The 15,541-nt window shown below is 43.7% G+C and overlaps 1 protein-coding gene across 3 annotated transcripts in view; it reads right to left on the reverse strand.

The window, feature by feature from the left end:
* Positions 1 to 7,577, reverse strand: part of ATP11A (ATPase phospholipid transporting 11A) — a 157,946-nt gene extending 150,369 nt beyond the window's left edge. For all 3 annotated transcript variants that reach the window (XM_066579697.1, XM_066579712.1, XM_066579706.1), the window contains exon 1: positions 7,167 to 7,577. In XM_066579697.1, coding sequence (XP_066435794.1) covers positions 7,167 to 7,205 — 39 coding nt within the window. In that variant the 5' untranslated portion in view covers positions 7,206 to 7,577. The remainder of the gene's footprint in view (positions 1 to 7,166) is intronic.
* Between the last annotated feature and the right edge of the window lie 7,964 nt (positions 7,578 to 15,541).

The following is a 15,541-nucleotide window of genomic DNA, read 5'->3' on the forward strand; positions in this document are numbered from 1 at the left end:
GCGGGATGCGACCCGGCCGTCTGCAGGAGGCCATAATAGCCAATCTTATGCTTTAATCCTAATACAAAGGAAAAGCATGAAAGTTTTTATATGGGTATCCAAAAACGATTGATTCTAGACAGAGAATTCACCCCGTGGAAGATATGAATAGTACACTTTATAATAAAGATATGTTTAGCTCTATATGGAAAATGACAAATGTATTTCATGCCTGTACTAGGAACTTTGTCAAGTCATACAAAGAACAAGTAGTTAGCAGTTATATAGCAACTAAACTAATTGCAAGGTTGAGTTCATAGTTCAAGAGGTGCGTATGTCTTAGTTTGTTGCTTCTTAAGATATCAGAGAGATCCATCAGTGTGCGAGACTTACGGCTAGGTTTTCAGTCCTTATACACTCCTTGTCGAGGAGTTATATTTCTACAAAACTTGGCATGCAGTTAAATCTCAGACAGATCTGCAAATGCTTAGAGTTGTGGCATGATTAGATGAAGGGTCTTTCCACCTGAGAACCTAAAAGTGGTTTCACCATTGGCCTATAAAAAGGCTCTCAGGGAAAACTTATGTGTAGTGGATATCTTTTCCACTTGTGAAGAGCTTGGTGACCATTAGATATGCCTCTATGATGCATTGAAAGTAATTTGGACATCCAATGGAGTTTGAAAGGACGCACATTATTGTAATTTCGAGAAGTTGGATGATCATATTGATGAATTGCCCACCACCTAGGCCATTCTGACTGGACTGCCTCGCCTTTGCTGTGGAGCGGCACACTGCCCCCACTGCTGGTGTGATGTTCTGGGGGGCCATCACATATGACAGTCAGTCACCCCTAGTAGTAGTACAAGGGACAATAACAGCTCAGCGATATGTCGCTGTATATCCTATAGCCACATGTATTCCTCTCACGGCGACTTCAAGGAGGGATTTTCCAACAGGATTATGCTAGACTGCACACACAAGGGGGAGTGGGGGGGGGGGGGTGTCACAGGAATGTCCCCACAACATTGCCACACTTCGTGGCCTGCCTACCCAAATTTATCGCCAATAGAACATGCATGGCAACATCTGGTGTTCCAAGTGTTATGTCATTCACACTCATGAACAAACAAACACCGACGGAACATGGAGACAGCGGACATAACTAACAAACTGGTGACCGAAACCTGTACCATACATACCTGCATACATAACAGATGAAGTTGCTAAAGAATGTACGAGAGATTAATTTGTGAATTGGCCAAGTCACTTAAGCCACGAGGCCACTTCAAGGGTCCACGGTGTCTGGTGGGTCGCCAGTCTAAAGAGACAACTAACCCCAGGAAACCTACCTGCATGCAGGGCGATTGTCCCAATTAGGATGACCACGCACTGGAACCTAAGGACCTCAACTCGCCCAGAGATGGTAAACGATTAAAGCAGCACAGGATACAGTTCACACTAACAGCATACAAAACGGAACAGGACTGTTCACACCAGCTCAGACATACAAAACAACAAGCATGAATGCAAACACAAGGGGGAATGAGGAACACCAGCCATCAGTGATGATTGCCTGGCTGGCGAACACCCAGCTAGCTCAATGACGCCACACCTGTGGAAATGTGCTCCTGGAAACCCATAGTACTACAGGTCCCAGAAGCACAACCTAACATCAAGAGGTAAGTTCAAGCAGGATAACGCTCAGCCGCACATGGCAAGGGTGTCACAGGAATGCCTCCACAATATTACCATACATCCGTGGCCTTCCCGGTTGCCAGGTTAATTGCCAATAGAACATGTATAGGACTATCTGGTAAGCCAATTTTGACAGTCTATGGGTTTGCACTATCCAGAGATTCAGTTACAGCAAATGTGGAGCGATATGCCGCAGGAAGGCATGCAAAGCTTGTATTTACTCCATGCTCGCCCGTATCACATCTTGTATCCAAGCTAGAGGTGTTACAACAGGGTAATAAAGAGCCTCCATGCCCGCCTGTATCACATCTTGTATCCAAGCTATAGGCAGCCCAACAGGGTACTAGAGCCTCCATGCCTGCATCACATGTTGTATCTAAGCTAGAGACGGTACAACAGGGTACTAGAGCCTCCATGCCCGCCCGTATCACATCTTGTATCCAAGCTAGAGACGGTACCACAGGGTACTAGAGCCTCCATGCCCGCATCACATGTATCCAAGCTAGAGATGGTATAACACGGTACTAGAGCCTCCATGCCTGCCCGTATCACATATTGTATCCAAGCTAGAGACGGTACAACACGGTACTAGAGTCTCCATACAAGTGTTCAGTTTTCAACAAAAATGTAAAAAATTATCCTTTTGCTCTGATATTGTAATCACTTACTTATGTCAATATTGCAATCACACCAAGCTTCATTCCATTCCCTTCTAGGTGCTTGAAATTCTTTGACAGTGAGTGTGCTTCCTCTCCTGCACGTTTTATCATCTAATCTATGACTGCAACAAAGGTAAACTTTTTTGTGGTTAGAAATTGGCTGATAAGAATGTGCAGAAGAGCGTGAAGAGGGAAAACAAGGGTCAGTTCAGCTCCACTAACAAATCTTCTATTGAGACTTTCGGCCTGATGTCTACGGGGACAGATCCGCAGTGGGTCACCCGCACATGTGATCCGCACCCCATAGGGATGCATTGGACACCCGCAAGTAATTAAATACCTGCGGATTTCATTTTCCCTTGAGGCGCGGATTGCGTGTGCGGGAAAACATCCGCAGCATGCTCCATTTCAGTGCGGGTCTCCCGCTTCTATTGAAGCCTATGAAAGCCGTCCGGATCCGCGGCACACCCGCAGCTGAATTCCTGCTCTCTGGCGCGGGTGAGCAGGAGTTCAAAAAAAATAAAAAGGAGTGCACGGCGCATGCGCGCAGCACGCTGCAGGCGTGCCGAGCACATCCACCAAACTGAAGAAAGAAGTTCTGGCCGCGATGAGGGCAGATCCACAGCGTCCGGACAAGTAATGCTTACTTTTTAGTCTCATGTCCGTGAGAAAGGAGGGACCCGCTGTGGAATTCTGCATGAAGAATTCCCGGCAGGCCCGATTTTCCCAGTGGACATGAGGCCTTAGGCCCTTTTACACAAGACGATTTGTTGGTAGTTGTTCAAAACCCAACACTTCGGAAGAGTTTTGAACGATAGTAGTCCCGTGTAAATGCATACAGAGACTGGACAAGAGTTGTCCAGTCGTCCACTTTCAGCATGCTTGGAAACCGAATGACTGGCCGTTCAGTGTACTGAACGACTGCTGCTTATAGTGAATGGAGGCAGGCGGTGGGGAGAGCGCTCCCCCAGCTGACCCGCATCCCTGCTGGCCATACTGTGAGCGATCTAGCGTTACTCGCTCCTGTGTAACACCATGAGAGCCAACATCACAGGGACGCACTGTCAGGCATTGTTTGCCTGACACTCGTCCCGTGTAAATGGGCCTTTAGATTGCAGTGTCTATATACAGTGATATGTAGAAGCTGCAGAAGGCGAACTTTGTAAAAATTTTAATGGAACCCTTTTGCAAAAATGATCAGCCCAAAATACAAGCATTTAAGTGAAAAAAAAATTGTCGACTAAAAGGTGCTTTCAAATTACTGGCCTGTAGTTCTAGGCTCATTTTCTGACCCCCTTTTTGAATATTGGCACCACATTTGCTATGCTAGCCCTGAAACAGAACCCATTACTATTGGCTCCTTAAATATTAGAAATAAGGGTGTGTCTATCAGATTACTTAGCCCACTCTCACACAGGCGATAGTATAAATGCTGCTTTTGTAAACGTAGCGTTTTTACTAGGGCAGAGCTGCTTTGTGCAGCGTTCGAGTTTGTCTGCGTTGTTACTTTGCCTGCGTTGTTACTGCACTAAAAGCAAGGCCAGTAGATAACGTCACCACTTTCACTTTCCCTTCCGATGGCATAGAACACCACTTTCGAAAACACTGCTAAATGATGCAAACAGTGTTTTACCACGTTTTTGACATTGAAAATGCTCCATTGATTTCAACGGGCAAAGCATAGCATTTAAAAACGCTTAAATGCCCCAAAACAGTGCTAAAAAAAATGCAGTGTTATAAACGCTTCATTTGCAAACCAGCTCTCGAACGTGGCGTTTCTAACACCGCAATTTTCAAGCACTGTCTGTTCAACGATGGGGTGCAATAAAAAGTGCTGCCAAACACTGTACCATGCGTTCAAAAATGCAATAAAATTTGTTTCAATAATCTCACTGCTCTTACAGTAAAGAATCCTTTTCTACTTTGCTGTAGAAACAGTCTTTCCTCTAGAGGATATCATCTTGTTATAATTACAAACCTGGGTATGAAATGATCATGAGAAATATTTCTGTACTGACTTTGATGCATTCACCCTTCAGCCATCTTTTTTCAAACCTAATAAACTTTCTGTTTACTCCAGTCCACCTATTCCATTTATTACTTTAGCTGCCCATATTTGAACCCATTCAAGGTATATTAGAATTGACAAATATTGACGGCATATTGCTAGGATATACCACTATTTTCAGATCAGCCAGGGTCACACCACCATGCCTTCAATTGCTAGTGTGAAATGGCAGTGTCATTAGGAAAGTGTTATGTCAGATCAATTACTATTAGCGTTTCCACAGGCCACATGCATGGCTTATGCATCCGTCAGAAAACAGCAGATCAGAGCAGGCAGGAGGCAATGTGGCACAGCACTTTTCTGGGACCACAGTCACTTCACTTTAGTAATTAGTGTTAGCAATCAACTGGGGTCCCAGCAGTAGGACCTGTATTAATCAGAAATTGCCACTAGCGATAAAACATTAAGGTCTATACCGAGACGACCCCTTTAAATAACATTACAGTTTAATATTATTTAAATTGTCTGATACCTTAATAAATTGGTGTTCAGAGGCCACAATGGAGACGTAGTGCAACTTTGTCATATACATCAACTTTGTGGAAGGAGAGAGGCACATATTAGATGACCAGAAGCATCTATACCATACAGCATAGACACTTACATGGGTTGGGGACATTTAATGAATGAGACATCCAGCGTGTGTTTTTATACAAAAGTACTCCATAATAATCCAATCAGCGCAAGATTGGCACGAGAGCATGTTAGATACAGTCAACGCTAGCCCAGATTCCCGTCTCTAGCAAGAGAAAAACCTTTTTAGTAAGAAGTGCATCAGGTGAAAGAACATCTAAAGAGTGTTACTCTTCAAATACACAAGCATACGTATTCAGAAGCATGGACAAAGCAAAGCCCTGACAGTAATACAAGTCATGAGACTTTGAAAACCTTGTGAGCAATCACATCTTATTATGGCTGCACAGAGAGGCTACACTGGCTTCAGACACAAGGATGTATTGTCTGGAAGGAATGGGGAAGTTTTCGAAGTTTCTAGTTAAACCTCACTGTAGATTGTGCCATTGTTGTAATGCTCCACTTTAACTACAATTCACCAAAACTTATAAATCCTTGTCCGAGACAGTATCTTGAGCATGTAACCCTTCGTATAAGTGCTACTACACAAACAATAAACTGTATATAAAAAAGGGCTCATGTGTAAAAAAAAAAGTGTCATACAACCATGTAGAAGTGTCAGTCATTATGTAACACACTTAAAACGTTTGTCCGACATGATCATGAACATCAGTGATGGAAACATATAACATATCCCTCATATAACATGAGATATTTTGTATGTGTCGTGTGATCGTGACCAATCTCATTTTATAATTTTCGCATGCTCCTTAAAGAAGTTGTCCAGTTGTAAAACTATTGATGGTCTATTCTTAATAGACCCTAATAGGCCGTTAATAGTAGATCAGTGGGGCTCCGTTGCCATGAATCCTCACTGATAAGCTGATCTCTCAGCCAGTTAGCTTATACACTAAACTGATTTCTGCAGGAAGCAGACAGCTCTGTTCCTACTGCAATGGTCAGGCATGGTATTACAAGCAAAGCTTTTATAGAAATTAATAGGAATTTGGACTGCAATACCAAATCTTGCCATGCAGTGAGAACAGAGATGTACTTCCTGCAGAAATCAGCTCCATGCCTGGGTGCAAAGGCCCAGTGAACAACTGATCAGGGAAGATCCAGGGTGGCAGCCCCCCCCCCCCCCCCCCACTACTGATAACCTATCCTCAGCATAGGTCATCAATAGTTCAGTCGCAGACAATCCCTTTAAGTGCATTATTATCCAAGGTCTGACTGAAGCCTCTAGCAGACTAGCATTTTTTTCATCCATGTGAAGTTTAAGTAGAAAATAAACTCCACACGGACAGCATACGGCACCATATTACTCAATCTAGCAACCTACACCATAGTTTTTTCACGCACACTCGCACTCACCCATTCCATTGGGATAGAAAAAAAACAACAAAAAACGCACAACACTGGGATGCCATTGAGTGCCATCCATATTTTAAGAAATGCAGGGGGAAAAAAAGTTTCAGTTTTTATTTGCGAACGTGAAAAATGGATAGCATACAGAAGTGAAAAACAGACACACTGACCGAATATGGAGGCCACATGGATGGAAAAACATCAGATTTTTTTTTAACAAAAGCGTGCATCTAGCCTTAAAATAAAGGCTTTAAACTAAAGTGACATGTGAACATATTAAAGACACCTAGTAGATTTTGATGACTGCTGTTGGAGATTCCACCAAGTGTCTTTTAATGTCAATGTGAATATTTGCGCATATTTCCACCTGTTTGCATCTTATGTATATATGTCTAACAGGTCATACAAACCAGTCAGAAGTATAATTTAGGAAAAGGAAATCTACATTTCATTAATCCGGGCATTTGAATACAAAGAGGGATGGATATAAAATCTACAGGTGTTGGCCATTTAGCGCCTTGTTAGAAACGTCTATTAGCACGATGCATGCACTAAAGAGTGATGACAGATACAGTTCTGTTACATGACTGCCTGAGTGTCTGTGTATTTTCCTCCAGTCATCATTAAGCACATAGCTCTAGTTCACAGAAAGTATGTAACCACCAATGGAAGTTTAAAGTGCTGCCCTGCAATCTCCATGCTCTTGTGTCCTATGGAGGTACAGACAGCTTGCACCATAATGCTCCCTATGTAATACAGTGAGATGACAATAAGTGAGGAAGACACAAGAGTAGAAGACATAGTAAACAAGCCTGGACTCACATATCTGTTGATGAGGCTTCTCAGAAGGCTGCAATCCATGACTGGTGACAGCTGCCCTGACACCTCCTTCCTCTACTTGTTACTTTCCACATCCATGCACAGGGTCACAACAATCGATCTAGTCGCAGACGATCAGGATGGGGACGCAGAAGTCACAATAGATGGGGCACCTGCACATGGGTTGTTACTTAACAAGTGGTGTACGAGACGAGGAGCTACATTCTTCCCTGTGTGGGGACTGATCGCTGGCTGTGGCATTGGCTTCCCGCAGGTGGTGATCCCTGGCTGCAGTGGTGACTCTTTGGTGGAGCTTTTTGGCTGGCAGCATTCAGCATGCCCCCTCCTGTGGCTCTTCTACTAGATGCTGCTTGTTTCTCTTTGATGATCGGTTCTCTGTCTCACACCCCCTCCCATCTCATGTAATACCAGCCCTCCCTCTCAGTCAGCTCCCAGCCTGCACCTCCCACTCCAGGCTCCTGCTCTCTACCTCTTCTCTCTGATCCCTCCCTGCAAGCCATTCTCTGCTGACTACTCCACCCACCTTCCCTCCTGTCACGACTTGTCACTATACTCCACCCTCCGCGCCCCCTCCTCTTCATCAATCTGTTCTAGTACTGGCATCCTGGGCTATTTATATCTCATCGGGCGATTTACCCAGCTGCCTCCAAATAAATGATCGGGAGCTGAGACCCCCACCCCACCTCCTATTTACAGTAGATTATGTTATGCAGCAGATCTGGATACAATGTATCATAGGTGAAGAGTGACAGGTGAAGTCTTCTACAAGCCCATAGGACTACTATATAGTAGTGTTTATTTATAGTTCTCCTATTGATACTATACAGCAGATCTGGATACAATGTAACAGTTACAAAAGCATAGTGGAATGAATGACAGGTAAAGTCTTCTCCAGTCTATGGTTATTTTTGGATCCATTCCCATATGACTCCTTTTCCTCTTCTGTATGGCTCATGACATGATTGACATGCCCGAGCAGATGAGTCAGGCTGATAGTCACCTCTTGGCAGGAAGGCCCCACTGCCTGTGGGAATAATATCTAATCAGCCTGTGCAGACAAGGTGGCCTGGTTACCTCATGTCTTGTCATGTCACAAGCATGTTAGATTTCTTTTATAGCCGTGTGTGACTTCCCAGATTTATAAGGCTGCTTTTGTAAATAACGCCATTGGGTTCATGCTTCTCCATCTCCTATATGTATTAGGCAGGTTTTCCAAGAATCAAGAATAGCTTTGATTATGCTAACATCTAAACAAATATTTATGTGCCCTCCTTGAAAATTTCTTAAAGGTTCCTTTACACAGGGCGACTGCTGGCCCATGTAAACTGAAAGCCTAGTGACTGTTGGCCCATGTAAACAGGCAGTCATCTATGAACAACTGCCCGTTTACTCTGAATAGAGGCAGGCGGCTGGAAGAAATCTCTAGCGCACCCCACCTTCATTCAGTGAGCTATTATATCTCCTGGGTGAAAGCATAGGAGCGATGATAGCTGGGACAACTGTCGGCACTTAAGCGCCCCACAGTCGTCCCATGTAAAAAAGCTCGGACTGGCCCACAAGGGAACAGGTGAGTCCCTGAGCCAGGAGTGGGTCCCCAAAACTCCACTTTTTATATGAGTCAGGGCATGTCCCTAGGTAATTTCATTAATTAACACATTACTGTCATCCCTTTCCTCTCCATGGGGAACTATAACTCCTAGAATGCTCTGACAGATGCAGACTTTCAGGACCTCCTAGAACAGTGTTCCCCAACTCCAGTACTCAGGGACCACCAACAGGTCATGTTTTCAGGATTTCCTCAGTATTGCACAGCTTATGTAATTATTGTCAGTGCCTCAGATATTGCCACAGGTGTTCTTACCATAGGATATCCTGAAAACATGACCTGTTGGTGGTCCCTGAGGACTGGAGTTGGGGACCCCTGTCCTAGAAACTGCAAATCAGCATGCATTGTAAATTGATTGTTAATGGCAACATAGTTTTGAGGTTAAAATGGTTGCCCGCCTGCAAAATCCCACATCTAGTAAACAATTTTAAAATTGTGCCATTATGCAATAAATCTGCATGCCAATGCACTTTTTGAATATGATGTGGCTGCTACTAGAGATGAGCGAGCATACTCGTTAAGGACAAATACTCGAGCAAGATTCGGGTGCAGGCGGGGGGCGGCGGGGGAGAGCAGTGGGGAACGGGGGGGAGATCTCCCCCCCCCCCCCCACTCCCTCCCGCAACACAGCGCTTACCTCCGCCGGGCCCCAAATCTTTTCTCAAGAGCGGGCAGATACTCGAAAAGGACAATACTCGCTCGAGTATTTGTCCTTAACGAGTATGCTCGCTCATCTCTAGCTGCTATGTGTGATCTCCCTCTTTAAGGGATATTACCTAAATTCCACCTCTGGAACCTCACCTAACAGGTGAATGGGAATACATCAATTCCCTCCAGTACTGGTGTATCTTGTGTCCACCGTAAGCTAGGGGTTGACCAGGCTCAGTTGGAGGGTACGCCCTGGACGCGCCTCTAGCTGGCGATTGGCTGCTGGTGGTATAGTGCTGTTCTGTCCCAATTTCCATGACAGCAGCGGTGGCTGGCAAGCCAGCACACAGTGCAGAAAACAGTTTCCCGTTCCCCCCTGCGGCAGCTGCAGCTGGCCCCGCTGGGACTGTCGTCCCCAAAATGACACGTCGCTCATAGCTGTCCTCTGCTGCAGTTCCCCCTGCGGTCGCTGCAGGGGGGAATGCTGTCACTCTCCTCCCCGCTGTCACAGCTGGCCAACCAGCAGCAGTAGCGGACGCAGCTTCAGGGCCCGTCCCGCTTCTAGCAGTATGTGTGTGGGGGGCCAGGAGGATGAGGCAGGAGGTTGAACTGAGGAGGGCACGTCCGCAGCAGCCAATAAGCTGCTGCGAGGGCGTGTCCTTCAACTCAGGACTGCCAAACCATGTCTTCACCCATTATACTGGCGGAGACATAATGCCTCAGTGCCATTCCCTCCTGCCACATTCTCAATTTACGTCAGCGTAGACAAGTCTGCATGCAAATGTAGCCACCTTTTCATTGAAGTGTATGAAGATTATGGTGGCTGGGAATTTGCTCATGTGTATAAGGTAATATTTGCATGTAGCTTTACAGGGGGCCCCCAGGATAAATTCTACTGGTGGGCCCTATGTAATCCATTCTGAGGGTTTATTGAGATGATTGTATATCAGTCGGGTTTTCACTCCTGACCGATATACGCTGCCCCTCTCTGCAAAGGCAGGAGGCGGGACGGGAGCTAGTGCATTGAGCTCCTGCACCCTCTCTACCCCTTGCCACTTTTTGCAATAGGAGGGGTGGGGTGGGGCGGGGCTGAGTTCCACATTAAAAAATGCACAATGGCATCAAGTTCTTTATAAACACAAAATGATCTGTCAGACACAAGCTATAAACTGTTTTATGTTCTGTAGCTGATAACAGATTTACAAGAGTTTGCACATAATTTAACATCACAATGATATAAGAAATGCAGCTATATGAATCCATTAGAAAAGTAAACGGCTGTGTATCCATATGATATCATGGCCTATAGCAACATGCGGGTGCTAAAGTACAGATCAGTAAAATGTGAAATTTGCAGTACAGCTGTATAAGTAGTTTCTTAGGCTTCATGTACATGGCCATATCACAGCTCTATTATGTACTGAACTGATTAGGGCTGCTACAGAGGGGCAAGAAGCATCACTGTACTGTACCTCAGTATGCTTCAAATTCTATACAAAGTCATACAAGGGTTTAAAGGTAGAAGTCTGACCCAAAAAATAAACAAATTGTGTCTCAAATGCATGCTATTCTTGGAGAATGGTATATTGTACAAAGCCACAAGGGACTTTGGGGCATATTTACTTACGCCGGCCTTTTACACGTTGGTCTAAGTAAAATGTGCATCCAGGTACATTCGACAAATGTATTAAAAGGTCCTGGCAAGTACCAGGTGAAAAATAACCCCAATTCCCCCCAAAATAGGAAACTGTATAAAATGTAATTAAATGTAAAGTAAAAAAGAGTGCAATGATTTCAAAATCTCATATAACCATATTTTGTTCACAATAGAACATCAGAAGGTGAAAGTCAGACATTATTCCATTTCATGTAAACAAATTAACTCATTTAGAAATTGATGGCAGCAACATGTTGTCCCATTCTTGTCTAGATGCTCAACAGTCCTGGGTCTTCTTTGCTGGATTTTCTGTTTCACAATGCGCCAAATGTTTTCTCTTGGTGAAAGGTCTGCACTGCAAGCGGCCAGTTCAGCACCCAGACTCTTGTTCTGCGATGCCAGGCTGTTGTGACAGATACAGTATGTGGTTTAGAATTGTCCTACTGAAATATGCAAGGCTTTCATTGAAAAAGACGTTGTCTTTATTTTTCTAGCAACTCTACTCACATTACATGGCCAAAATCCCTGAGTCTGAGTCTGGGCATCTTTCCCTCCTGTGATATATATGGACTTCTCTGTTTGTTACTCTTGCCGTCCAGGGTATACACAGCAGCTTTCACCAGTACCACAGCTCAAACGCATCAATCCTCCTTCTATCAGCTTTTTTCACAGTCCAGCTTTCACATCCATACATGGCTATTGGGAAAACGTTGGTTTGCACTATCCTGCGTTTAGTTGTGATGCCGATATCCCTACTTTTTCAGATTTGTCTATGTTGAGCAGTGACTTCTTGAGTGGTATAAAGTGATTATGTAGTCCTAAAACCTCTCTAAACTGATAGTGCCTTTCAAGATGTGTAAGCTGTTCATGGCATAGGCACTAATGTAAACCCATACCATCAGAGATGCAGGTTGAACTGTGTGCTGATAACAAGCTGGATGGTCCCTCTTTCTTGAATCTGCAGGAGACGGTGTCCGTGGTTTTCAAAAAGAATTTCAAATTTTGTTTGGCTGATCATAGAACAGTTTTCCATTTTCCCTCAGTCCATTTTAGATGAGCTTTGGCCCAGAGAAGATGTCAAAGTTTCTGGATTAATATATGGCTTGTTCTTTGCATGATAGAGCTTGAACTTGCATATTTGGGTTGCACAGCAAACTGTGTTCACAGGCAATGATTTCTGGAAGTATTCCTGAGCCCATGCAGTGATTTGCATTACAGAATTATGCCTGTTTTTAATGCAGTGCTGCCTGAGGGTTGGTAGATCTCGAGCATTCAATATTGACCGTCAGCCTTGTCCCTTGTGCACATGAACTGTAGATGATGGGATATTCAAAGCCCTCACAATTTTACATTGAGGAACATTTTTCTAAAATGCTAGATGCAGTTTTTCACAGCTTGGTGAATCTTTGATCATCTTTGCTTCTGAGTGACTCTGCCTCTCTAACATGCTTTTTTTTATACACAGCCATGTGACTTGGTAGAAGATTGATCCTCCAGCTGTTTTCCAGTAGTATCCCTTAATTTTCTGTCCTTCTGTTAGGCCCCTGTCCACGGGCGTTGCGGTATCCCGTGGTGGAGCTCCGCCGTGGGAGCCGCCCCCGGGAGCAGGAGCCGCAGACGAATCTCCGCCGGTTAGCCTAATCTGATAGATAGGCTGACCGCGGAGAATCAGAGCAATTCGCAGCATGCTGCGAATTGCCAGCTGCGAGCGGAGAATCGCAATGATTCTCCGCTCGTGGACAGGGACCCGCGCTTTCCATAGCAATGCTATGGAAAGCTTCAGACGGCGTGATTCGCCGCCGGCGAAATCACTGCCGTGGACAAGGGGCCTTACCCATTCCAGCTTCGGTGAGCTGTGTTCATGCATCAATTTCAAAATTAGTTCATTTTTTTAAAACAAAATGGAAAAATGTTTCACTGTCAACTTCGGATGTGTTCTATTGTGAATAAAATATGGTTACATAAAATCTTCAAATCATTGCATATTTTTTTTCTTTACATTTATTTACATTTTTTACAGCGTCCCAACTGTTTTGGATTTGGTGTTGTAGGATAGTTAAAGGGTAATACATTTGTCTCCTATGGCAGTACCGTTGTACGGCTTTTGGCTCGATCATGTGTAGGAGCTCTTAGACTTGTCCTGGAATCTTGCTTCTATTCTTTAGTTTCACTATATAATAAGGACAATAACCTGGAAAAAGCCTGCAGGTCAGAAGTGAAGACTCTACTAGGTACGCATACTGATCCAGGCCAGTGAAGCTAAGCAAAGCAGAAGAAGCAAAGAACATACAAGCAGTTGAGGATGTAAGCTGCTATGGCACTCTGCTGACACAATCTCTTGAAGAAACTGAAGAACACTTAAAGATACCTTTACACGGAGCAGTTATTGCCCGAATAATCACTGAAAACAGCAATTTTGAGTAATAGTCAGCTCGTATACTCACAGCCACTGACAGAGAAGTGAGCGAAAATTTGTTCTTTGCCACTTGCTTTTTAGCTCACCTAAAAACTAAGTGACTATCGGCCTGGGTAAACAGGCAGTCATTCATCTTTGAAAAACTGCCTGTTCACTGTGAATGGAGATGACCATCAGGAAGCGATCTCGGTGCGCTCCACCTCCATTCACTAAATGACTATCGCTCCTGTGTGAAAGGACTAGAACGATAGTCGCGGGGCACGGTACAGTTGTTCTGTGTAGGGTTACCTCAAGGGATCTTTCACCTGGGAAGATTATTTCCACAACACCCAGTGAAACCTGTCATGGGGAAGATTCCACACCAAAATCCTCATCTTAAATGCAAATTTTAATGTGGAATTGCAAGCACAATTCAGGCATTTTCAGTTCAGAATTAAAATCCACTTGTTAAGCTAGTGGATTTTGGTCAGCAAGCACAAGTTAGAAAGCCAGTGGCCCTTAAGATTTGCTGGGGGACCAGCCTAAGGGACTCCTGTGTCTCTGCCCAGTCTGTCTTTGGCCGCCACTCACCTTCAGCTGGTGCCTGGTTCCCTGTTGGTCTGTGTGGCTTCTTTGATGTTGGTACAGCATGGTAGACAGCTTTTGAATAAAAATTGTCCCTGAATAAGAGGGCTCCTTCAGAACTGCGTTGGAGCGTCTTTTGGAGTCTATTGTTTCTAGTGAGTAATGCCTTGCTGGCTGGTGTAAAAATGTATACTAAATTATCCAGTCAAGTATAGTGAGTGTCTTGTAATGAAAATGAGAACATCTCCTTTTGCATTCATTATAATTTCATATTTTATTAATGAACAGGAAATAGTATTTTTTTTCCTGTGGTTCTAATCTAATGTCTTAAAAAGTAGATACTTTTAAGACATTAGGTTAGAACCACAAGAAAAAAAGTTATATTCCTTCCCTATGTTTTTGCACAAATCATGTAAGGAATGATTTAAGATTGTTATCTGGGCAGAACAAAAAAAATTGAAATCAGCTCAGAGTGCAAGAAAAACAAAAAGTAAGCCATGATCACCTGAAACGGTCCTCTGCCACTCCCATTCTGCTGATGCCTGGTCCCAGCTGGTTTTCATACCCGATTGCAGTGAGCCAGCGACACCAAGGACATATGACCGCTGCAGCCTATCACCGTCTCACTTTGGTCAGTAATTAACTGTAGTTGTCACATGTCCTGTTATGGAGACGTCATTGCTGCCACAGTTGGAGGTGAAGACCAGCCAGGGACTGGCAGGGGATTGGATGAAGTAAATAAGTCTTACTTTTTATTTTCTCTGCTTTTTTCTGCTTTTTTTTGCTGTCCTGATAACATTTTTCATAATTATATTCCACACTATGAAAACGTTTTTATCCATACTACATAACTCATACTGTATTCCTCCAGTAAATAATTCTTCACCAGCATTCATTATTGTAGAATACATAATTTAGCAGCTACAATCTGCCAGATGATTGGCCCATCATATGACCTGAAAATCACTTTTGCAACAGTGATGTTGATTTCTCAAACTATCATTGAAGTTCCGGCCTGTAGAATCACAGGGAAACCTATTACATCTCATATGTCATTTTCCTGAAAAACACCTTAATGTAACGTAATTGAATCTTCCCATAGGGATATATTGTAATACACTACAACATTATTTACAAATTTATAAAGGCAAGTGTTTTGTGTGCATTCGCACATAGCAAAGTTTGCAAACCGCTGACGAAAAATCGGTGGATTGAAAAAAATTGTTCTGTGTATCTGGTGGAAATCAGAATAATGATCTTACAGAAGCCATCCTTTTAAAATCAGTGTTTGATCATAGTTCACTACAATATGTATTGAAAATGGAAATGTCAGACTAGATAATTACATTTACTGACACATAAAAATCATTGCTATCATTAGAGGTATGTATAATCCAATCAGATCAATAATACACTGGTCTTTTGGGGCATTTAGACTAGGCAATAATCATTATGACCACTCAGAA

The sequence above is a fragment of the Eleutherodactylus coqui genome, chromosome 1, assembly GCF_035609145.1.
Source record: "Eleutherodactylus coqui strain aEleCoq1 chromosome 1, aEleCoq1.hap1, whole genome shotgun sequence".
NCBI lineage: Eukaryota > Metazoa > Chordata > Amphibia > Anura > Eleutherodactylidae > Eleutherodactylus > Eleutherodactylus coqui.